The following is a 26,360-nucleotide window of genomic DNA, read 5'->3' as shown; positions in this document are numbered from 1 at the left end:
AAAAACTTCTTCTCCCAGAGAGTTGTGGGGGTGTGGAATGCACTGCCTCAGAAGGCAGTGGAGGCCAATTCTCTGGATGCTTTCAAGAAAGAGCTTGATAAGAATCTTATAGTTAGGGGAATCAAGGGATATGGGGACAAGGCAGGAACCGGGCATTGATAGCAGATGATCAGCCATGCTCTCAGAATGGCGATGCAGGCTCGAAGGGCCGCATGGTCTACTTCTGCACCTATTGTCTATACCTGCTATGTCCTACATGTCACCAAAATGAAGTTTACATATGCTTCAGCTGAGTCTGAGGTCTTCTTAACTCACCAGATTGATCATACAGCACCCTCAAGCAAAGTTAGAGGATGGAAGTCTGTTCCTAATTAATACTTTGTGGTGGTTGGTTGTGATGGTCCTGGCAGGTTCCTGGCCACCCGGCATGGAATGTATAATGGTGAGGTGGCTGCCTGGGGAATATTACCTGCCTGGGGAATTTGCTTCAGCTGTCCCGTTTACATCTCATCCCAGGCCAATCTGCACTCGTGCAACTATACTCCTTGTTCAACAGCTTTGAAACAGGATACTCTGAGGCCCTATTCATCATTTCTGTTGACTTCAACCAAGCCAAGATCAAGAGTACGTTACCAACATACCACTGTCATGTGTCCTGAACCACCAGGAGCCCGGACACTCTTGACCATTGCTACACAACCAACAAAGACGCCTATTGAACCAACCACAGCCCCGTCGCCCACACCTTGGCAGATCAGACCACCAGGTTGTGCTTCTCCGTGACCACAGACAGAAGCTGAAACATGAAGATCCTTTACAGAAACTTGTTCCATGGTGGTATGTTATCAGGCTACAAAACAACATCAGGCAGCATCGCCAACAGCAGCACATCCCTTCCTGATGAGCTTAGCACATGTGGACGAATTGAACAGAAGGTGTTTGGAATGTCACCACTTACCCCGACAGCCTTCAATGAATCTGAACCTACAGTCATCATTGCAGATACAAGATAAGTTTTCGGAGACTGAACTCATGAAAAGCATTTGTGATAGTATTTTCGGCTGTGTCCGTAAATCCTGTGCAGATTAGTTTCTGGGGGTACTTGCAGATTTTTTTTAACCTATCCGTGCTTTAATCTGGTTTAAGAAGACACTATCATCCTGTTAGCTTAGAAAAACAAAACAATATGTCTTAATGACTACTGCCTGTTCACTCTGATATTCCCCCCCACCCCCGAATTGTTTAAAGTGACTAGTCATGGCACACATTAACTCCAGCCTCCCTGACAACCTCGACACGCTATAATTTGTCTACTGCCAATTAAGATCTATGTTAGACACCATCTCCTTGGCCCTACATTAATCTCTAGAGTATCTGAACAGAACAGATACAATGTTAAACTATTGTTTTTTTGACTACACTCTGCCTTCAATACTATAATTCCAAACAAACTCATCTCCAAACACCTAGACCTGGGACTCAACTCTGCCCTTTGCAGCTAGATCCTTGACTTCCTGAAAAACACACAGCAGTCAGTAAGATAGTCAACAAAACCACTACTACAATTATTCTCAACACTGGTGCCCCACAAAGCTGCATCCTCAGCTGCCCATACTATTCCCTATACTTTTACAACTGTATGGCCAGAATCTGCTCTAACTCCCATTTACAAGGTTGTAGATAATAGCACTGTAGTGGGCTGTATATCACATCACAATAAGTCAGAGTACAGGAAGGAGATAGAGAGCTTAGAAACATGTTGTCATGACAACAATGTTTCTTTCAATGTCAGCAAAACTAATGAGCTGGTCATTGACTTTGGGAAGAGCATGGTGCACTTGCTCCTGTTTACATTAATGATACTAAAGTCAAGGGACTTGAGAGCTTCAAGTTTCTAGCAGTGAACATCACTAATAGCATGCCCTGCTCCAACCACATTGATACCATAGTCAAGAAAGCTCATTGGTGCTTTTGTTCCCTCAAGAAACTAAAGAGATTCAGGATGTCTCTGACCCTTAGCAATTTTTATTGATGCACTATAGAAAGCACCCTTATCCAGTTGCATCACAGTTTGCTCAATCAGCTGCTCTGCCCATGGCATCCAGAAACTGTAGACAGTTGTGGATATGGCTCAGTATATCACAGAAGCTGGCCTCCCCTCCATTGACTCTGCGTGTGCTTCTTGTCTCAGTAAAGAAGTCAACGTAATCAAAGGCCCCACCAATAATGGGCATTCTTTCCTCTATCCCCTTCTATTGGGCAGCAAATATAAACGCCTGAAAGCATGTACCACAAGTCTCAAGATCAGCTTCGATTCTGCTTTTCTAAGACTATTGAACTGTTTTCTCGTATGATGAGATGAACTCTTGACCTCACATTCTACCTCATCACGACCTTGTATGTTTTTGTCTACCTGCCCTGCACCTTTTCAGTAATTGTAACAATTAATTCTATATAGTTTTATTGTTTTATCTGGTACTATATCAATGCACTGTTGTAATGAATTGATCTGCATGAATGAACAGTATGCAAGACAGGTTTTTCACTGTATCTCAATACATGTGATAATAATAAAGGAATTTAGCACAAATATCACATTAAGCTAGGGAGAACTGTTTTGGAGGAGGCATAACATGTTGATTATTTCTTCAACAGTGATGATAAGATTCGTTTGTAAAAGGATAATTATGCACAATTTTATTGTTCCCTAATAAACTGTAGTGGAGCTATAGTAATTCCATACACCAGCACTCTTTGGTCTTTTATATCTTGGTGATTCAAATGCTTATCTAGATACTTAATAAACTTGTGAGATTATCTGCTTCTACCAGCCACTCAGGCAGTGCATTCCAAATTTTTACTGCACTCTGAATGAAAGAAATCTTCCTCTGATCTGGTCCAAGTATCTTGTATTTTGCTTCAAAATAGACTCTTATTTTAAACACCTTCTGTGGCAAGAAGCTTTATTCCATCCCTCTTGTTTATGCCCTTCTTAACTTTGTGTACCTCTATCAGGTTCCATCTCAGTGTCTTCCACTTCAAAGGAAATAAACCTAACTTATCCATTTCCATTCTATTCTATTCATAAATAAAATGTTTTATCCCAAGTAACATCCTGGCAGCCTCCTCTGCAACAATCTTCATTTCGGGCCAAGGCCCTTCATCAGGACTGGAAGGTATTTATATAATAAAAAAGTCTTCAAATTCATTGCTTAAATATTGTCTAGGGGTAAATTTACCTGTCTGCAATAGTAAGGAAAGTTTATGTTCAGTCAGTTAATGTACTGTTACCTAATCCATCGCTCCCTATCTCATTGTTTGTGGGGAAAGCCCTCCCCACCATTGAGCACAGCCGTAGGAAAGTCACATCCATCATCAAGGATCTCTACCATCCAGGTCATGCTCTCTTCTCACTCTGCCACAGAAGCCTCAAGACCCAAACCACCAAGTTGAGGAAGAGTTATTACCTTTCAACCACGAAGCTCCTGAACCGGAGAGGATAACTTCATTTACCCCATCTCTGAACTGTACAACATTCCCACAACATACAGATTCACTTTCAAGGATTGTTCATCACATGTTCTCAATATTTGTTGCTTGTTTATTTATTATTATTTTTCCCCTTTTTTGTACTTGCACAGCTTGTTTTTTTGCATAATGATCGTTATCTGGTTGGGTGTGGTTTTTCATTGATTCTATTGTGTTTCATGTAGTTACTGTGATTGCTTGCAAGAAAATGAATCTCGGATGTATACGGTGACTTATTGTATATGTGCTTTGATAATAAAGTTACTTTAAACTACAAAGTAATATGCTCTGAATTCTTTTCAAGCATCGGTTTGACTTAGTAAGTCCTGAATTGTCAACTGTTTATTCCTCTCAGTAGGTGCTGCCCCACTTTTAGTTCCTCTAGTATTTTGTGTGGCTTACCAGCATTTGCAGAATTTCTTGTGTTTATGTTTCTGATGTGTTCATTTGAAAAATATTCCAACTCTTAAATATTTTAGGTGTTAAAATATCCAGATGCTATCATTTAGGCATTAAACATTTGAATAATCTTAATTTCTGGCTTTTAAATTATTTTATTAAAAATTAATTGGTTCTTTGCTGTGTTTTTCTGCATTAAGATGAATGGCAATTCCCATCGTACCAAATCTAAGTTGAATTGCTGTAACCTTTTCCCCTGCTGTTGAGCTCTATGACCAGCAGCTGAACAAAACCGAACAACTGTGAACAGTTGAACTGCGCAGAACTTTCCTGGATTTATAAGACATTTCTCAGAGCTAAGTTGACTGTCCAATACGTATGGCTGTCTGTAAGCAGTGGAAACTGCTTCTCTCCTTGCTGCAATTCTTAAGCTGATCATATTTGGACCTAAAATGTAGATATTTTACCAAAAATAATAATGATCGATGATTATTATATTCTTATAATGATTATTATTATATTCTTGAAGTAAAATACAAAACATTACATTTTCATGTTTTGTTCACTATTAGGTTTTGATATCAAGACCTATTCTGTTACAAACCTGATGTTTATAGAATTCAGTTTATGCCAATATTATTCATGTTTTAAAAAAGTGGCACATTAATAGCAAATTAATGCTGGCAATGTATTTGGTTGACTATTTCTGGGTTCATGATTCTCAGGTATTTTTATTATCCGGGGAAATTTACCTATCTGTAAAAGTAAAGCAAGTTTACTGTTGTGTGAATTAATGTACTATTACCTAATCCATCGTGGGGAACTCATTTCCTCTGAAATTTTTTTTCGGCTGATTGATTATTTTGCTCAGCTCAAGAGGCCAGCAGCATTTTGCTGATACAACTGGTACTTTTTTTGGCTTAGTTTAAGTATGCCCTTTTTTCAAAATACACTGAATTTTGCCAAAAATTTAAAGCTTTTTAAAAGAATGAATAAACTCTTCTCGGGCTTCCAGCTGGGTACAGGTATCGATTATAAGTGACATTTTGATGACAAACTCTGCCATCTTCATCAGAGATTCCACCCTTTTCTTTATAAAAAATATTAATATCTTGAGATTTTTAATTTTTTGCATTTTTCTTTATGGTAATTGAACAACCTGTATGCTAAGCTGCATTTTATTTTCTGAACTGGAGAGCATGCCATGTATGTTTAAATACCACTGTCATTTTGACAAATATTGATGGTCAAGCAGGTTTTTTAATGAGATCCCTGACTATATATAAGGCTTCATTTCTGAACCAAGTGCATCTCACTTTTTACTATGTTTTACATCAGTAATTAATATCACTATTGCCTCTTGTCAGACAATTAAATGGTGTTAATGAAAAATCATACATGATTCTCCTCACATACACTGAGACCAGCTTTTTACTGAAAGCTACTTTTTACTGAAAATGTAGGCAAGGTTTCACTCTCCCAGAAATTATAACCCTGCCTTGAAGCCTTTGTTCAACACATAGTACCTTCAATGATCTGAATGCTAGAAGAAGCAGTGACATGGAAATTCACTGGCGCACTTAGAGCCATGCACTTACTCCTTTTTGTATGCTGTTCTAATGATTGTATTGGTTGTAGCCCTGTGCTTAAGTTGGCAATTAGCAATGCTATCAGTCACACTACCCTGAAGATTGGGAGAAAGCTGTGGTAGCTGTATCCCTGGACTCTGGTGCAAACTCATGTGTTAGTCCTTTGCCCCTATCCAGTGGCAAACCGAGACCTATGTGTTGCCAGGCACGAGGTACCAGTTAGGGCCCCCGCATTTAGCTCCAAGCACTGACATGGTCCAGAGCAGATCTCTTGCTAAATTAAATACAACTTCAGTGAGCCTTTTTAAAGAGCTATTGCAAACAGGATTGGCTTTAAGGTTCCTTGAATTACCAACACTGCCCTGTCCACATTCTATCCCTTGTTAATAGAATATTTACTTTGCAGTCCCATCTAAGCTGGAATCCCAGTGAAAACTTTCTGCTGAAGAGCAACAGTGTTATGTCAAGCAAAAACCTGCAGATAATGAAGTCTAAAACAGAAAATACTGAGAGATATTCAGTGGAGAGAAACACTGTGTTAATGCTTAAGACAATAAGCTTTCATTAAAATTGGAAATATGAGAAACCAGGGAGATGTTTGTGATGGAATGAAGACCATTTCTTTCCATGAAACTTCATTGAGACACATTTTTTTATTTCTCTAGAACTATGAAAGTGCTGGTTGCTTGCATGTTCTGTGTACATTTCTAGCATTTGATTATTTGCTTTTTAAAATGTTGTATATTTAGCTGCATTTTTATTTTTGTTAATCTGCAGGCTAAATACAGCTGGCGACAGCATGCTTAATTTTACACTTGAGTTTACAAACTGGAAAAGGCTTCCTCTGGTTGTGGCCCAAATACTTCACTGTCGCATCACAACCTCTAGTTGGGTTGAACAGACACAGTTTGGTATGTAATTGTTTTAAATACAAATGACAATGATAGCTTTGTTTTGATTTATTGTAATATATATTAAGAAATTTATTTTGGTTGTGGAAAATATTACACTCTAAAATCCTCTTGATCTATTTCATGGAAAATGCTTACATTTAGCAAATAGGAATGAGCAGATATGTAAATAGCAAAAGAAATAAATTCCAGTTTGGAATGCGACTTGTTGGTCTTGCCCAAGCAAAGGAATTCAGTCTGAAAGTTGGCAAGGTAATGAATTTGAGGAAGGCAAATCAAGTACAAAAATATGAATGGGAACTGAAATACCTTTGAGTGCATGTCTGCAGATCACAGAAACAGACAAGGTGTTAAAAATTTATATGGAAGGTCACGTTTAATGAACAAGACAAGAGTATGGAGGTGCATAACTACCATGTTATAGATTTTTTAACATAACTATTCACCTCTTGATTAAAAAAATATTTTATTTTTAGGCATGTGTAATTTGGCCTAATATAAGACTGGTGTTATATACAGCAGTTTGCAATTATTTAACCTAAAGAAATGAAAAATCTGTGATACAAAAATACAATGATAAAAAATTAAGTACATTTCAACACTCTCGGCAAAGTTACTGTTAACATTGGTTGGATTCTACTTTGTCACAGTCAAATTATCTGCTTAATGATTAAAAAAAAAGGGCATGCACTTATATTAGCAGCCTTCCCAACAATCTTTCAGAGTGCTTTACATCCATGAAGTTTCACTACGCAAATGTGTGCAACATGAAAAGATATGGGATTGGGGGTAGGGTGCTGACATGTATAGTGAGCTGGATAGCAGACAGAAGACAGAGAAAATAAAGTATTTTCTCAGGTGGCAGGCAGTGAATAGTTGAGTATGGCTGGGAGCAATGCTAACTCACCAATTATTCATAATATATTTTAATCATTTAGATGAAGGAGTTAAATTAATATATTCCAATTTTCAGATGGCTCAAAGTTGGCCGGGAGTATTAGCTGTGAGGAGAATGCAGAGAGCCTCCAGTGTTACTTGGACAGATTGAGAAAGTGGGAAAATACATGGCAGATACAATTTAATGTGGACAGATGTGAAGTACCATAGTTTGCTGATACTAGCAGGAATGTAGGTTATTATCCAAACAACAAGCAGTTGGCATAAGGAGAGGTACAAAGAGATACAGGTGCAGCAGACGATTAAGATGGTCTGCTATAGAAGGACCATAGAAGGAGGGCAGGAAACATTTAATAGACTGCTTCCTTATATGGTAACACTGATGTATAAAGAGATTGGGTCAATGGTGGGGAGATCTGGGCAAAGGGTAGGGTTCTAAGGATTAGGCTAAGATAGTAGGACTTGCTATGGAGAAATTTCTTCTCTTCCACCTGTGGAATTCTCAATCCAAGTCAAAGTTGAGTTTTTTGGCACAAGTACACACAAGTAAATTTGCAATAAACTCCTGAACTACAGATCTGTTTGTTTAGAAATGTTGAGAAGCTAAATATTGGTTGGGTTGCTAAGAATCATTCCCTTGCTCTTTGAATACAGGCCGGGGGATACCTAAGCAAGGTGAGCCTTGATTTAATGTCCTATTGGAAGGGTAGCATTGCCAGCAATGCAGCATTTTCCCAGTACTATATTGCTTCATCATGTTTAGTCTATAGTTTGAATGCATGATTTCTCAAGAGCCAGGTACTGCCTCTTGAGTCAACTGCTTTGTTCACTAATGCACATTATGAATTATTATTTTGACTTTGTTTCAATTTAGTTTTCATTCTGTATAATTAGTTGCATTATCAGGTAATGAAATTAGTTAAATGGATTTTATGTGGATTGCAGATGTGGATCAATTATTCTTAATTGCGTGCTTTAGCTGCTATAAATGCACAGTGTATATTGTTGCAATTGCAAAAGTGATGAGTGAAGATTTTTAGCAATGTTGCAGCAACAAAGGAGTGACAATTGTGCTAAATAACAGACATTAGTTTCCAAAATTATGAAACTATTTAACTGCATTAAATAAATATACACTATAGAAACATAGAAAATAGGTGCAGGAGTAGGCCATTCGGCCCTTCAAGCCTGCACCACCGTTCAGTATGATCATGGCTGATCATCCAACTCAGATCATCCAACTTGTACCTGCTTTCTCTCCATACCCCCTGATCCCTTTAGCCACAAGGGCCATATCTAACTTCCTCTTAAATACAGCCAATGAACTGGCCTTAACTGTTTCCTGTGGCAGAGAATTCCACAGATTCACCACTCTCTGTGTGAAGAAAGTTTTCCTCATCTCGGTCCTAAAAGGCTTTCCCTTTATCCTTAAACTGTGACCCCTCGTTCTAGACTTCCCCAACATCGGAAACAATCTTCCTGCATCTAGCCTGTCCAATCCCTTTAGAATCTTATACATTTCAATAAGATCCCCCCCCCTCAATCTTCTAAATTCCAGTGAGTATAAGCCTAGTGGCAATTGTATTTTGCTGACAAAATAATGCCATTCTTATCAGAATCAGATTTAATATCACAGGCATATGTTGTGAAATTTGTTAACTTTACAGCAGCTGTTCAGTGAAATACATGATGAATAAACATGTATTTATAAAATAAGTAGTGAGGTAGTGTTCATGGGTTCAAGTCCATTTGGAAATCAGACAGCAGAGGGGAAGAAGCTGCTTTGTTGATGTTTTTAACATTTATTTTTGTTTATGATATCAGCTTTAGCAGTCTCTATTTTGACTATTTACAGTGGATTCTTTTTGTTGGTGCTGACTTCTAATCCACCTTCTCTGCAACAATTACAACTTGTGCATAGGATTGGGAGGCCACCTAGTTGTTAAGTGTGATAGTCAAACAGCTACCTCTTGAGCATTTTAATTTGAGCATTTTTCTATATTAAAGGGTTATCTTGATGCTGATAATTAGTGCATCAGGAAGGATTGGAAAAATGTATAGTCGTGATATAATCCAGGTGCAAATGGGAACAGTGGTTATAGATGTGACAACATGCTGATTTGAAATTACTTGCTTTAAAGTGAATACTGCAAGTTTTCAGTGGATCTGCGATGAGTCATTTCTCATTTATACCAAATGTACGTAATATTCTTTTTGCTTTTCTTTAAATTTTGATGTCAGTGGTTAATTCTACTTGATTTACTGTTCCATTTTAGATAATATTCCTCCTCTGACACACCTCAGTCGTTTGAAAATTCGATCAACACTGAAAAGTGAACGTCTTCGTTCTGATAAATTTATTCGCCAGTTACCACTCCCATCTTGTCTGCATGACTTTCTTCTTTACAAGGATGTATTGAAATTGTATGGAATTCCTGAAATTTCAGAGAATCGAGAAGAAATGGAAGCATTAAAGAGTTATGTTGAAAATTCAGAAAATTGATTAAAGAAAACATCAGATATGGAAGGTAATAAGTTCAAAGATGTGCTAGGGCAGTCACAAGTGTCACCATGCATTCTGGTGTAGCATAACATCCCCACAGTGTTCAGGTGAACAACACAAGCAGCAATAACAACAGCAATAGAACAAAACAAAACCGCAAAACAAGCCCTTTCCCACCGTCCCATCATTGCACCTCCTCATGCACAATCAGGCAGGCCTCCAGTCCCAAGGCAGGCTGCCTCCAGTACTTGGCACTGGATTCTCAGAGTTGTTGACCTGGACTCGCAGGCTCAACCTTTAGGCCTCTGCCTCTGGATTCGCTGTCTTCTGTCTTCGAACTTTGGGTTTTCTACCTCTAGACTTGCTGAGCTGTGGACTGTGATCTTTGGCTTTGCCCTTTTGACTACCGACCTCTGAGTATTGACCCCAGGACTCTCCGGATCACTGTTTTGACCTTTAAGCCCTGACCGATCCTACCTCAACTTCCAGACTCTCACAGACCACCGATGCCATTCTCTGTGTTTTTAAAAAAAAAAATGCCTTGCAAATCTAAATTAAACTTTTTCCTTTTCCTTAATCCCACATTTGTTCAACACCCGCTTGTATGGCATTTGTCGGCCTTATCATGAGGCCTGACTGGCTGTTTGACAATGATAATAATTACAGTCAAGAATAATTCTGTTTTCAGCTAGCATGTCCACCTACAGCAAGGTGTTGCAGTATGCTTGTGGGCTGAAAGCCAATTCTTCCCTTTTACATAGAGACAAAGCAAACAAAAGCATACAAATTTATATGGAACCTGACAAGATCAAAACAGGAATAATTTCCTTCTGTTTTACAATTGATAGTAAGCTGGAGAGTCATAGAAACATATAGCATTGAAATAGGCTCTTGGATGCACCGTCCATGATATCATATTCATGACTGAGATGAGGTGAATTTTCTTCACCCAGACGACAGTGAATCTTAAGGATTCTCTTCTGTTGAGGGTTGGAGAGGGTCTGTACTGACTATATTCAAAGATAGAAATAAATAGACTTTTGGATATTAAGGAAATCAAGAACTATGGTAGCATAGTAGTTAGCACGGCACTCTCACAGCTCGGGGCATTCGGGAGTTCAGAGTTCAATTCCAGCGGCGTCTGTAAGGAGTTTGTACGTTGACTCGTGAACTGCGTGGGTTTCTTTTGGGTGCTTCTGTTTCATCCCACAGTCCAAAGATGTACTGATTAGTGGGTGAATTGCTCATTATAAATTGTCCTGTGATAAAACTAGTTTTAAATAGGTGGTTCCACATTGTATCTCTAAATAAATAAATAAATAAATAAATAGACTGATAAATGAATTCAGAAAACTAGTTAGCCATACAGAACTAAACAAACCATGTCAATGCCCATCTTTGCTAAAGGGATCTTCCTGCATGGGCAACCCCAGACTTCCCTCCTGGACTCTTGAATGCTGGAGTGGTAGACATTGTACTGTCACCATCCAAATGTCCATCATATTGAATAAAATTGCAGAAAGCTCTTTGCCCTGATTCACTTCCTTATAACCATATAACAATCACAGCACAGAAACAGGCCATCTCGGCCCTCCTAGTCCGTGCCGAACTCCATCTCACCTAGTCCCACCTACCCACACTCAGCCCATAACCCTCCACTCCTTTCCTGTCCATGTACCTATCCAATTTTACCTTAAATGACACAACTGAACTGGCCTCTACTACTTCTACAGGAAGCTCATTCCACACAGCTATCACTCTCTGAGTAAAGAAATGCCCCCTCGTGTTTCCCTTAAACTTTTGCCCCCTAACTCTCAAATCATGTCCTCTCGTTTGAATCTCCCCTACTCTCAATGGAAACAGCCTATTCACGTCAACTCTATCTATCCCTCTCAAAATTTTAAATACCTCGATCAAATCCCCCCTCAACCTTCTACACTCCAATGAATAGAGACCTAACGTGTTCAACCTTTCTCTGTAACTTAAGTGCTGAAACCCAGGTAACATCCTAGTAAATCGTCTCTGCACTCTCTCTATTGATATCTTTCCTATAATTCGGTGACCAGAACTGTACACAATATTCTAAATTTGGCCTTACCAATGCCTTGTACAATTTCAACATTACATCCCAACTTCTGTACTCAATGCTCTGATTTATAAAGGCCAGCGTTCCAAAAGCCTTCTTCACCACCCTATCTACATGAGACTCCACCTTCAGGGAACTATGCACTGTTATTCCTAGATCTCTCTGTTCCACTGCATTCCTCAATGCCCTACTGTTTACCCTGTATGTTCTATTTGGACTATTCCTGCCAAAATGTAGAACCTCACACTACTCAGCATTAAACTCTATCTGCCAACGTTCAGCCCATTCTTCTAACCGGCATAAATCTCCCTGCAAGCTTTGAAAACCCACCTCATTATCCACAACACCTCCTACCTTAGTATCATCGGCATACTTACTAATCCAATTTACCACCCCATCATCCAGATCATTTATGTATATTACAAACAACATTGGGCCCAAAACAGATCCCTGAGGCACCCCGCTAGTCACCGGCCTCCATCCCGATAAACAATTATCCACCACTACTCTCTGGCATCTCCCATCTAGCCACTGTTGAATCCATTTTATTACTCCAGCATTAATACCTAACGACTGAACCTTCTTAACTAACCTTCCGTGTGGAACTTTGTCAAAGACTTTGCTGAAGTCCATATAGACTACATCCACTGCCTTACCCTCGTCGACATTCCTCGTAACTTCTTCAAAAAATTCAATAAGGTTTGTCAAACATGACCTTCCACACACAAATCCATGCTGGCTACTCCTAATCAGATCCTGTCTATCCAGATAATTATAAATACTATCTCTAAGAATACCTTCCATTAATTTACCCACCACTGATATCAAACTGACAGGTCTATAATTGCTAGGCTTACTTCTAGAACCCTTTTTAAACAATGGAACCCTTCTTTATATAGAGTGGTTCTCTTTTAGCTTTGTTGCCTTTTATTGTGATGTATGGGTTAAACTTTAAGACAGTGATGAAGTCTGTAAAATGTTTACACCCACATGACCAAACACCTTAATATGTTTTTGTTGCAAATAATCAAATGGCTTGATGAAATTAAAAATGACAGCAAGGTCTTTTCATTGCTCTAGACACCTGTTAATGACTTATGACTGTGATATTTTGATCATAATTGGGGGTCATCTTTAAATACTCCTGTAGTTATTCAGAGTCATATCAACCAATCTTCCAGCTATTAATTTTTTTGAAAAAGTCCAGAGTTAACACAAACTAATAGTTACCAGCTTTCAGTTATCAATGGTTTGAAACTTAATTCAGTCATTTTGACTTGAGGGTGACTTTAATTGATGTAATCTGGAACCTTAACACATTTAATCTGCGAGAAATAAAGCTGTGTTGTGACTGTAGTTGACTTTCATGACTTCATCAAAAGTCATGCAGTCCCACTTGGCAGCAGGTTTGTTTTTATCAAGTCACACTGATGATTACTAATAAATTCTCATGCCTAGCTCAAGATGAGCAAGGGCTAAACGTAACTTTTTCAGTCTTGTTGAAAATTTCTGTAGACAGAAACCTACAACAAAGCAAATAAAGTTAAGTCTGTAGGTTTTTAATGAATATCAATTTCCAAAGCATAGGTCAAATTAACATGGCTCCATTTTAAATGCTTAGTTTCTTTCAACATCATGTATTTATCCTTGCGGTTGGTAGATCTGTTCCTCATACCTGAATTGAAGATCTTTTTCCTCTTTCAACTACACAATTCTTGCCCCATACATGATGTCTTCCCACAGTTTGTTGTTCTGGCCACATCACTAACATGCATGTTGTCTTGTTTTGCTTCCTACATTTGTCTTGTTACTCAGAAAGCCTACGTTGTTGAGAAACTGTAAGATGGAAAATCTGCTGCTGTTGGTGCTACCTATGCTAGAACTATTATTGTCATCAGTCTTGCAGGAATTAACATACACTTTAACATTTCTGATTATACCACTGGAGCCAGCACTGCAAAACCAGTAACCTTGGTTGCTGCATTATCTTTGTCCTGTCTTCCTTAATGGTATTTAATTTGGTACAAGCAATTGCATGGTATTCTCTAACTTTTCCAAATTTGGCACTTCGCACCCTAATAGGCATACCAAAATGCGCCCTCTCAAAATGCTTCTGAAAAACATTAAAAGCTACAAAGCCCTCTTTACATAAGTTACATCTAAATATAGGATATTCTTTCCCATTCTCAGTTGACCTGACACTACTTTCAGGATTAAATTTCATTGCACATCTGTGGTCCTTTGCAAGTCATCCCTTAGTTAAATAGGTTTTTTAAAACCTGGGGATTTAAAACATTTGAAATCACCAAATAAAATGCTAGAACTATTCCAGGGTTAGCCATCTAAAAAGGTACAAATATCAAAATCTCAATTACAAAAGAAAAATGTGTTCTACAGAACTGTCTTCGTCACCGGCATCTACAATCTCAACCTTTTTTAATAGCTTTGGGTACTAAAAATCTATTACAATCACATCATCCTTGAAAGTTTGCAGGAGGCCAAATGGCATCTACTTGTTTCCATTTCTAATGTTCTTAAGAAGGACAATCTGGGCTTAATGCTGGATATTTGTTGATAATCATAGTTTAGTTAATTATTAGACATAAAATAGGAAGAAGCTCTTTGGCCTTTCTCGTTGCTGTACTTGCTACTTGGGAAAAATAATATTTGGTTAGTCCCACATCACTGTTCTTACATTTTAATTATAAAATTTAAATATTTATCCAGTTCCCATATGCATTCTTCCTTCATCTCTTTACAGTCATTAACATGGTTCACGATGCAGTCAGTCTTCATTGACTTTCAATAGTGCAGTTGAGAGAGTTTACCCTTGCTTAATTTTATTTTTTTTCCTCAAATCATAGAATGTTTCCAGCAACAGCTTTCTCCCAGCTGAAACACTATTTCTGAAGTCCTGACAGAATCTGTTTTTTAGTTCTTTCTGATTGAAACAACTCTGGTTTTCAACGACTCAATTTTTGTAGGGACAGGATCTTTAAATCTAGCAGGGGAGAGTTGCATTCTACCTCAAATTAGAGAGGGTTATGGTTATACTCTGGAGATCAAAGGCACATGAATAATATCCAGCTTTCCTTTTTTGCATTAGGTTTTGCCTGCGTCCTCCATCATCTTCTTGCCATTTGCATATTTTTTGGTTGCTTAGTTAATTGTCCACTCTAAATTGTCCAGAGTGTGTAGGTGAGTAGGAAAAACTGAGTGGAGTTGCTAGGAATGTGGAGAGTATAGGTTTAAGAGAGGATTAGTAGGGAAAATGGAATCTCTTGAATAAGATTGCTCCATAAACTGGTCTAGACTCAGTAGACTGAAATGACCTGCTTCGATGAAAGATGAAATACATTTTGTACTAGTTCTTTTGTATCATTAAATCATTTTGTGCATTATAGCCAAGACAATATTTTTTTAAAATTCAGAAGTACCATGGCAATATACAAGGTTCTTTAAAGGGACATTTGAGATTAGTTTAATGGGTCTTTAATTTACAGAAAAACAATGATTTATAAGTTAGCACCAAGTAATTTAGCTTGAGATTTGATTATATTTTATTTGACTGCCTAATGGAAATTGATCATGGCTGCTGAAGGAACATTTTTCATTTTTTTAAATACAATGGAGCTGAAGCTGCATAAATCCTAAAGCAAACCTCTTAGAAGAGCTGCCAGAAGGTCATACAGTAAGTGGAAAATAAACCATGGTAACTCTGAATAAGAATACTATACATAAGGAACACTGAATTTGAAATCTACAGTTTGAAATTATTTCTTCTAAATGGGTGGTAAGGTGCATGTACTAAATTGAGGAAAATTTACCTTGAGTTTATGAAGCTATTCAATTGCAGTGAAAATAGTTACTAGTCAAAGGAGGGCAGCAAAAATACATGAAAAGAACATCATAATATATTTGTATTTTCTTAAAGCCTATATTGTTACCACTGTAGTAAACAGTGATCACATCTGCAGCAGGTGTTGGCTGCTCAAGCACCTTTGACCTTGATCAGTGATCCAGAGTTTCAGCTCAAATACTTGGGGGAGGGGAGGATTACCTAGACAGTATCCAGCAGGCAATCACATCCTTTAGACTATCTATCTTTAAATTGCCAAATGGTCAAGGCAGGATAGTATGACTGAAAAAGAGTCAAATAGAAGGATCATCAGAATAGTTCCAGAGGAGCTATAGCCCTTATCCAAAAGGTACCAGATTCTTCCTCGTTTTGTGGACAAGGGTTAGGACTGCAGAGAGGATGTGCAAACTATAAGACCATTAAACGGGGGGGGGGGGGGGTGGAGGGGGAAATGGTAGAAGTCATATGGGATAATGTAGTTAGGGGAACAGACACTGCTCTCTGTTGCAAAGTATAAGAGCTCGAAGGACTGTGCTTTCTGCCTGGTACGAGAGTCAAGGACATCTTTTCTGAGTTGGAGAAGAACTTGAAGTGGGAGTAGGAGGATCCATTTGACATCCATGTAATGACATGAGTATGGTTAAGAAGAATATTCTACTGAAAAATTTTGAGCCTGGGTAAAAAGCGAAACTGCAAACGTGATTTGAAAGGGTAGAAAAAGATTAGGGAAGTAGGTGTGTAGTTTAAAAGTGCAGTGTGGTAGAAATGGAGTTCAGATCATCGAGGAAGTTCCAATGGGATGTGCTTCACCTGAATAAGAATGAGGGGTAGGCCATTTAGAACGGAGTTCAGGAAAAACTTTTCCACCCAGGGAGTTGTGAATCTATGGAATGCTCTGCCTCAGAAGGCAGTGGAGGCCAATTCTCTGGATGCTTTCAAGAAAGAGTTAGATAGAGCTCTTAAAGATAGTGGAGTCAAGGGATATGGGGAGAAGGCAGGAAAGGGGTACTGATTGTGGATGATCAGCCATGATCACAGTGAATGGTGGTGCTAGCTCGAAGGACTGAATGGCCTACTCCTGCAGCTATTGTCTATTAAATCATGTTATTGCAGATATATTCAGTCAAGATGACACCAGAGACCTGATCAATGGCGACCTGCTGGCAGTTCATGAAACTATGTTTTTTACTGCTTTCAAATATGATTCTACTATTAAGCTGCGAGTGGTTGGAACCTGTGATCTACGTTTTGATGGTGTGTTTTGGGTTGAACGAGCGATCTGGGGCTTTGCTGTCTCTGAGGGAGTTTGGTGAGGTATGGTGCAGAATGTGCGGTCTGACTGTCTGAAAGTCTGGAGACAGTGTGAGCTCATGACCGACTCTGTTGCTTCTCTCCGATTGATGCGCTGAGCAAGGTTGAAGTAGATGAGGATGAGAGTGGAGGATGGGTGGGTGTTGGCCACCATCAGCCTGCATTTGACTGGTCTTCCTCTCCCTCTTGCAAGCTGCTGTCAGAAGAAGTGCAGGTGTCTTGGAATCAATGTTATCAGGATTGATTGGTGAGGCTGTGCTTTTGTTTTGGGGGACTTTGAGGTCCATGTTGCATGCATTCCTGGACCCTTTTTAAAAATTTGCTGTTTTTTGACTGGTTTGATAAGGGCGATCAGTGTAAACAGGGGGGCTTTGGTGAAGAATGTCCCTGCGTTGACTAGCAGCATGAAACTGAATTAAACTGAATACTACAGGACTCATGGATTGATGTTTGATATTCTGTGTGTTGTTTGCTTGCTTTTTGCCATTTGCACAATTTATTCCTTTTTTCTTGAGCGCTGGGTGTTTGATGTTTTCTTGAATGTGTTCCATGGTGTTTCTTTGCTTCATGGCTTCCTGCAACAGGACAAATCTCAGAGTTATATTCTGTGTACATACTTTGATAATAAATGTACTTTGAATTGTTAATTGCAGGATGACCAGCACTGGGTGCTCAACATTCCAGGTTAGAAAATATTCAAAAGAAAAGATGGTATGGTTGCGTTTTTAATTGAGGAAGGAATCAGAGTGGTGTGTCCTGATAGAGGCCATGAATAGTAAGATAGGATTGGTTTGGGTGAAGTTAATAGGAGGGTGAAGACGACACTGGTGAGAGGAGTCAGCAAGCATGGAAAATGTGACTTTGTGATAGGGCTGAACAACTAGTGCATCTTGGAGAGCTCTGAAATTGTCATGAAGTTTTAATCTACATACTAATTGGACAAACCATACCGCCAATTGTATGGAAGAAGTGGAGTGCATTAGGGATTGCTTCTTGTCACGGAACACAGTTAGGAACAGAATATTTATTTATTTAGCAATATAGCGTGTAGCAGGCCCTTCAAGCAGCACCACTCCAACAACCCCTGATACCCCCACCCCCACCCGGGACAATCTCCAATGACCAATTAACCTACCCGGCACGTCTTTTGACTGTGGAAGGAAACCAGGGCTCCAGAGAAAATCCATGCACTCCACGAGGAGGACATACAAACTCCTTACAGAGGATGCCAGGATTGAGCTCTGAACTCTAATGCCATAACATTGTGCTAACTGAAACACTGTTGTGGCACCCAAGATTTTTGATTTGGTCAAGAATAATGAGTAAGAATTAATAAAATAACTGATGGTTAAAGATTCCTTCAGATCCAGTGACCACAATATGAATGAACTCTAGATGCAATTTGAGAGTGAACACCACAAGACCAAAACCACTGTCTTCAACTGAAATTAGGGAAATTGTATTGTTATCAATGTGGAGATGTCTGAGATGGCCTGGAAAATAAGCTAAGAGACAAGTTATAAATGAACACTGTCAGATATTCAAATAACTGATTCATAACACACAACACTCCCAATTAGAAAGAGGGATTCCATGAGAAAGGGACAGTCTATGGTTACCAAAGTAGGTGAAGGATAATGTTAAATTGAAAAACAGGGCATCCAAAGTAGCATGGGCAGATGGTAGGTCTGATGACTGGGATCTGGCAGTGAAGGACTTAAAAAAGCTGATAATAAGGGAAAAGATTGATTTTGAGAGGAAAATAGTACCATGCTCCGTGGTCAACAGCCTTGAAACTGGATACCCAGAGGCCCTTTTTATCAATGCAGTGACTTTAACCAGGCCAAATTCAAAAGTGCATTGCTAAAAAATTGCCAGGCATCCAAACACACTTGACCTTTGCTAAACAACCAAAAGCATCTACCAAGTCACCCTCTGCCAGTTTGGTAAATCAGATTACTGGACTGTGCTCTTTATGTCATCATAGAATTAGAAGCTGAACCGTGAGCATTTAGTACAGAAAGTTGTTTAGTGCTGGTCTGAGAAATGGATGAGCTTCTACGTAATTACTTTGACCATTAGACATAGGAGCAGAATCAGCCCATTTGGCCCATTGGGTCTGCTCCACCATTCCATCATGGCTGATTTATTATTGCTCTCATCCCCATTCTCCAGCCTTCACCCCGTAACTTGTGACACTGATTAATCAAGAACATATCCTCTGCCTTAAATATATCCAATGACTTGGCCTACACAGTTGTCTGTGGCAATGATTTCCATAGATTCACCACCCTCTGGCTTAAAGAAAATTTTCCTTATCTCTGTTTTAAATGGATGTCCCTCTATTCTGAGGCTGAGCCTTCTGATTCTAGACCCACTACAGGAAAGATCCTCTCCACATCCATTCTACATAGGCCTTTCAATATTTGATAGGTTTCAGTGAGATCTCCCCCCTCCCCCCCATTCTTCTAAACTCTAGCAAATACGGGACAAGAGCCAACAAATGTTCCTCATTCTTGTGAACCTCTGAACCCTCTCCAATGGCAGCATAGATTTTCTTAGATAAGGGACCCAGAACTACTCACGATACTCCCAGTGCAGTCTGACTGATGCCTTATAAAGCCTCAGCATTACAACCTTGCTTTTGTATACTTGTTCTCTTCAAATGAATGCTAACGTCGCATTTGCCTTCCTTACCACCGATTCAACCTGCAAGTTATCCTTTAGGGAATCCTGCAGAAGGGCTTCCAAGTCCCTTTGTACCTCTGATTTTTGAATTTTCTTCCCATTTAGAAAACAGTGCACACCTATATTCCTTCTAACAAATTGCATGACTGTGCACTTGCCTACACTAAATTTCATCTTCAGCTTCCTTGCCTAATCTCCCAGTCTGCCTAAGTCTTTCTGTGGACACCTTGCTTCCTCAACACCATGTACCCCTCCACCTATCTTCTCATCATCTGCAAACTTGGCCACAAAGCCAACAATTCCTTCATTCAAATCATTGACATATAACGTGAAAAGAAGTGGTCCCAACACCAACCCCAACCCCTACCCCTGTGGAACACCACTGGTCCCTGGCAGCCAATCACTATTGGCCCCCTTTATTCCCACTCTTTGCCTCCTGTCAGTCAGCCAATCTTCTATCCATACTAGCAACACACACAAAATGCTGGTGGAACGCAGCGGGCCAGGCAGCATCTATAAGGAGAAGCACTGTCGACGTTTTGGGCCAAGACCCTTCGTCAGGACTAACTGAAAGAAAAGATAGTAAGAGATTTGAAAGTAAGAGGGGGAGGGGGAAATCCAAAATGATAGGAGAAGACCGGACAGGGTGGGATGAAACTAAGAGCTGGAAAGGTGATTGGCAAAAGGGATACAGAGCTGGAGAAAGGAAAGGATCATGGGACAAGAGGCCTAGAGAGAAAGAAAGGGGGAGGGGAGCACCAGAGAGAGATGGAGAATAGGCAGAGTGAAGGGCAGGGAGAGGAAAAAAAGGGGGAGGGGAGAAAAAATAAATAAATCAGGGATGGGGTGGTGGGGCATTAACGGAAGTTAGAGCAGTCAATGTTCATGCCATCAGGTTGGAGGCTACCCAGACAGTATATAAGGTGTTGTTCCTCCAACCTGAGTGTGGCTTCATCTTGACAGTGGAGGAGGCCATGGATAGACATATCACATTGGGAATGCATGCAGGAGGCATCGCCAATGTAATGAAGGTAAAGAGGGGGACGGATACCTATATAGGCTTGGAACATGGACTGTTCCACAAAGCCAACAAAAAGGCATGCATAGCTGGGACCCATGCAGATACCCATGACTACACCTTTGGTTTGGAGGAAGTGGGAGGAGCCAAAGGAGAAATTATTGAGAGTAAGAAAATTTTGTATCCTCTGTTGGCTAGCTTACCTTCATATTTCATATTTTTTCTCTTTATGGTATATTCAGTTGCCTTCTGTTGGATTTTAAAAGCTTCCAGATCCTCTAACTTCCCACTAATGTTTGTTTTTATTATATGCCCATTCTTTTGATTTTAAGCTTTCTTTGACATCCCTTATCCCAAACTCCCTTTAGAATACCACTTTATCTTTGGAGTGCATCTTTCCTGTTCCTTCTGAATTGCTCCCAGAAATGCAGCCACTGCGGTTCTACTTTAATCCCTGCTAGTGTCCTTCCAATCAACAATGGCCACTGTAATACTGATATGTCCAATTTTAGCTTCTCCGTCTCAAAGAAGAATCTAAAATCAATAGTCAGTGGACCATCTTACATTTAAGGAGGCTAGGCAGCCTGGGTGAGTATAGCACCACCATGAAGATTGTACTCAAAGAAGACAATCTAGGAGTTTCCAGACTGGAAGCTGTGGTTGAACCAGGTGATCCACTTCTTACTGAAGTCCAGGATGCATTGTGTTCAAATGAGGTGGCCTTGATCTTTCCAAGGAATTCGAGATACAACCTACGTAAAGATATCAGGGTTGCCAAAAACCAATAGCAGTCCAAAATAGAACTGAACAGAAGAGGATTGAAATGTCACCACCTACTCTGGCAGCTTTCAATGCATCTGAAGCAACAGTCACCATTGCAACTTGGTGGAAGCACCTGGCCTGGATGGTGTCCCTGGCTGTGACCTGTGCCAGCCGATCAGTGCAGGACAGGCGTATTTGCAGACATAACAGCATGTTAGAGTACCAAATGGAGATGGAAGGCTTGGTAATATGGTATCATGACAGCAGTCTTTCCTTCAGTGTCAGCAAAATGAAAGAGCTTGTCAGTTGTGCTGAGGTCAAGTGGGTGAAGAGCTTCAAGTTCCTCAGAAGAAACATTACCAATAGCCAGTCCTGTTCCGACCATATAGATGCCACAGCCAGGAATGCTCATCAGTGCCTCTGGATGCTAAAGAAATTTAGCATGTCCCTTTTGACCCTCACCAATTTTTATTGATGCACCAGAGAAACCATTCTATCTCGATACATCACAGAAACTGCTCTTCCCATGAATGCAAGAAACTGAGAAATATGAGATTTGTTTTGATTTTATATATAGGATGTAGAGTGTACAGTATATTTTTATGCAAAATGTTTGGCATGGCAAAATGAATTATTTACCTGGCATCAGCACAAGCTCAGCATGGGCTATTTTTAACTTTAGAACAAAACAGACAAAGGTGTCCAGTTCTGCAATAATGAAAAGTAAATGGTAACATGAACTAATCAATAGCAGTATTTTTTAAAAAGTATGTTATTTTTGCATTACAATAAACTTACAAATAAAACAACATTACTTTTCCTGTGCGCTTAAATACGCCATCAAATAAGTTTGGTGTCTTCATGTGTGTCTGGTTTGGGCAGCTTTTGCAGGCTGATGTTCTGTTCACAATGCACTTTTTGCTGCAGCCTATTTAAATCCTTTTTAATTATGACAAGCTCTCCATGCTCTTACTTGGAGTCCAATATGGAAATGTCTTTGGAATATTTTCCTTTGCTTGTCAATGAAAAATTTATGATCACTAGATAAGACCTTTTTGTAAAACAGTGGCCCCATTATTTTTAGGCTCTGGCAATGTCCTTGTAAATCTGCTCCTATCATCCTATCATATCTCTTAAAATTCAAACAACACACACAAAATGCTGGTGGAACACAGCAGGCTAGGCAGCATCGAAGCGCTGTTGACGTTTTGGGCCGAGACCCTTCGTCAGGACTAACTGAAAGGAAAGATAGTAAGAGATTTGAAAGTAGTGGGGGGAGTGGGAAATGCGAAATGATAGGAGAAGACCGGAGGGGGTGGGGTGAAGCTAAGAGCTGGAAAGTGATTGGCGAAAGTGATACAGAGCTGGAGAAGGGAAAGGATCATGGGATGGGAGGCCTCAGGAGAAAGAAATGAGGGGGGGGGGGACCAGAGGGAGATGGAGAACAGGCAAACAACTAAATATGTCAGGGATGTGGTAAGAAGGGGAGGAGGGGCATTAATGGAAGTGAGAGAAGTCAATGTTCATGCCATTAGGTTGGAGACTACCTAGCCGGTATATAAGGTGTTGTTCCTCCAACCTGAGTTTGGATTCATTTTGACAATAGAGGAGGCCATGGATAGACATATCAGAATGGGAATGGGACGTGGAATTAAAATGTGTGGCCACTGGGAGATCCTGCTTTTTCTGGCGGACTGAGCATAGGTGTTCAGCGAAACGGTCTCCCAGTCTCTGTCGGGTCTCACCAATATATAAAAGGCCACACCGGACGCAGTATACCACACCAGCTGACTCACAGGTGAAGTGTCGCCTCACCTGGAAGGACTGTCTGGGGCCCTGAATGGTGGAGAGGGAGGAGGTGTAAGGGCAGGTGTAGCACTTGTTCTGTTTACAAGGATGAGTACCAGGAGGGAGATCGGTGGGAAGGGATGGGGGGGACGAGTGGACAAGGGAGTCGCGTAGGGAGCAATCCCTGCGAAAAGCAGAAAGGGGGGGAGGGAAAAATGTGCTTAGTAGTGGGATCCCTTTGGAGGTGGCGGAAGTTACGGAGAATTATATGTTGGACCTGGAGGCTGGTGGGGTGGTAGGTAAGGACAAGGGGAACCCTATCCCGAGTGGGGTGGCGGGTGGATGGGGTGAGGGCAGATGTGCGGGAAATGGGAGAGATACGTTTGAGAGCAGAGTTGATGGTGGAGGAAGGGAAGCCCCTTTGTTTAAAAAAGGAAGACATCTCCTTCGTCCTGGAAAGAAAAGCCTCATCCTGAGAGCAGATGCGGCGGAGACGGAGGAATTGTGAGAAGGGGATAGCATTTTTGCAAGAGACAGGGTGGGAAGAGGAATAGTCCAGGTAGCTGTGAGAGTCTGTAGGCTTTTAGTAGATACCAGTAGATAGGCCGTCTCCAGAGATGGAGACAGAAAGATCAAGAAAGGGGAGGGAGGATTGGAAATGGACCAGGTAAATTTGAGGGCAGGGTGAAAGTTGGAGGCAAAATTAATGAAGTCGAAGAGCTCAGCACACGTGCAAGAGGCAGCACCAATGCAGTCGTCGATGTAGCGAAGGAAAAGAGGGGGATGGATATTGGTATAGCCTTGGAACATGGACTGTTCTACAAAGCCAACAAAAAGGCAGGCATAACTGGGGCCCATACAGGTGCCCATGGCTACACCCTTGGTTTGGAGGAAGTGGGAGGAGCCAAAGGAGAAATTATTGAGAGTAAGAACTAATTCCGCTAGATGGAGGAGAGTGGTGGTAGAGGAGATTTGGTTAGGTCTGGAATCCAAAAACTCCCAAAGAGCTTCAAGACCATCTAGGTGGGGGATGGAGGTATATAGGGACTGGACATCCATGGTGAAAATAAGACAGAGGGGGCCAGGGAACTTAAAATCATTGAAAAAATTCAAAGCATGAGAAGTGTCACAAACATAGGTGGGAAGAGATTGAACAAGGGGGGATAAGACAGTGTCAAGGTATGCAGAAATGAGTTCAGTGGGGCAGGAGCAAGCTGAGACAATAGATCTACCTGGACAGGCAGGTTTGTGGATCTGACCATTTCTTAAAATTCAAGTTTATTTATCCCATGTGCATGGAAATGTACAGTAAAATGCATTGTTTGTGTTAATAACTGACACACTCGAGGGTGTGCTAAGTGTAGCCCATAGGCAGCGCTACACATTCCAGCACCAACATAGCATGCCCACAGTGCTCAGCAGAGCCACACAGAACACAACAAGCAACAAAACAACTTCAGCCCTCCTACCCACACACATATACTCAGACTTGGACATACAGACATTAGGCCTTCAACTACCCTAGCAGACTTGCAGAGATTCACAGACCCAGGGCACCGGTAAAAGGCCTTGACTAAGGGAAATACATGTTAGTAGGGAAGGGATTAAAGGCAGATAAATCCCCAGGGCCAGATGGTCTGAATCCCAGAGTGCTTAAGGAAGTAGCCCAAGAAATATGGATGCATTAGTGATAATTTTTCAAAACTCCTTAGATTCTGGATTAGTTCCTGAGGATTGGAGGGTGGCTAATGTAACCCCACTTTTTAAAAAAGGAGGGAGAGAGAAACTGGGGAATTATAGACCGGTTAGTCTGACATCAGTGATGGGGAAAATGCTAGAGTCGGTTATCAAAGATGTGATAATAGCACGTTTGGAAAGAGGTGAGATCATCAGACGAAGTCAGCATGGATTTGTGAAAGGAAAATCATGTCTGACGAATCATAGAAGTTTTTGAAGATGTAACTAGTAGAGTGGATAGGGGAGAGCCAGTGGATGTGATATATTTAGATTTTCAAAAGGCTTTTGACAAGGTCCCACACAGGAGATTAGTGTGCAAACTTAAAGCGCACGGTATTGGGGGTATGGTATTGATGTGGATAGAGAATTGGTTGGCAGACAGGTAGCAAAGAGTGGGAGTAAACAGGACCTTTTCAGAATGGCAGGCAGTGACTAGTGGGGTACCACAAGGCTCAGTGCTGGGACTCCAGTTGTTTACAATATATATTAATGATTTAGATGAGGGAATTAAATGCAGCATCTCCAAGTTCGCGGATGACACAAAGCTGGGCGGCGGTGTTAGCTGTGAGGAGGCTGCTAAGAGGATGCAGGGTGACTTGGATAGGTTAGGTGAGTGGGCAGATTCATGGCAGATGCAATTTAATGTGGATAAATGTGAGGTTATCCACTTTGGTTGCAAGAACAGGAAAACAGATTATTATCTGAATGATGGTCGATTAGGAAAAGGGGAGGTGCAACGAGACCTGGGTGTCATTGTACACCAGTCATTGGAAGTGGGCATGCAGGTACAGCAGGCGATGAAAAAGGCAAATGATATGTTGGCATTCATAGCAAAAGGATTTGAGTACAGGAGCAGGGAGGTTCTACTGCAATTGTACAAGGCCTTGGTGAGACCACACCTAGAATATTGTGTGCAGTTTTGGTCCCCTAATCTGAGGAAAGACATTCTTGCCATAGATGGAGTAAAAAGGTTCACCAGAATGATTCCTGGGATGGCAGGACTTTCATATGAAGAAAGACTGGATTGACTAGGCTTATACTCACTGGAATTTAGAAGATTGAGGGGGGATCTTATTGAAATGTATAAGGTTCTAAAGGGATTGGACAGGCTAGATGCAGGAAGATTGTTTCCGATGTTGGACAAGTCCAGAACGAGGGGTCACAGTTTAAGGATAAAGGGGAAGCCTTTTAGGACCGAGATGAGGAGAAACTTCTTCACACAGAGAGTGGTGAATCTGTGGAATTCTCTGCCACAGGAAACAGTTGAAGCCGGTTCATTGGCTA

At 40.5% G+C, this 26,360-nt stretch overlaps 1 protein-coding gene across 7 annotated transcripts in view; it reads left to right on the top strand.

Annotated features, from left to right (window-relative positions):
• The window catches only part of asb3 (ankyrin repeat and SOCS box containing 3), a 100,505-nt gene that overhangs the window by 57,931 nt on the left and 16,214 nt on the right, over nt 1-26,360 (top strand). For 6 of the 7 annotated variants that reach the window (XM_059985932.1, XM_059985926.1, XM_059985927.1 and 3 more), the window contains exons 9-10: nt 6,294-6,427; nt 9,601-9,852. In XM_059985932.1, the coding sequence (XP_059841915.1) occupies nt 6,294-6,427; nt 9,601-9,827 (361 nt within the window). In that variant the 3' untranslated portion in view covers nt 9,828-9,852. Of the gene's footprint in view, nt 1-6,293; nt 6,428-9,600; nt 14,634-26,360 lie in introns of those variants that run through there. The other variant, XM_059985931.1, reaches the window with a different exon arrangement.

Source organism: Hypanus sabinus, chromosome 12, assembly GCF_030144855.1.
Source record: "Hypanus sabinus isolate sHypSab1 chromosome 12, sHypSab1.hap1, whole genome shotgun sequence".
Taxonomy (NCBI): domain Eukaryota; kingdom Metazoa; phylum Chordata; class Chondrichthyes; order Myliobatiformes; family Dasyatidae; genus Hypanus; species Hypanus sabinus.
The sequence above is the reverse complement of the archived record's forward strand: the minus strand, read 5'-3'. Positions and strand labels throughout refer to the sequence as shown.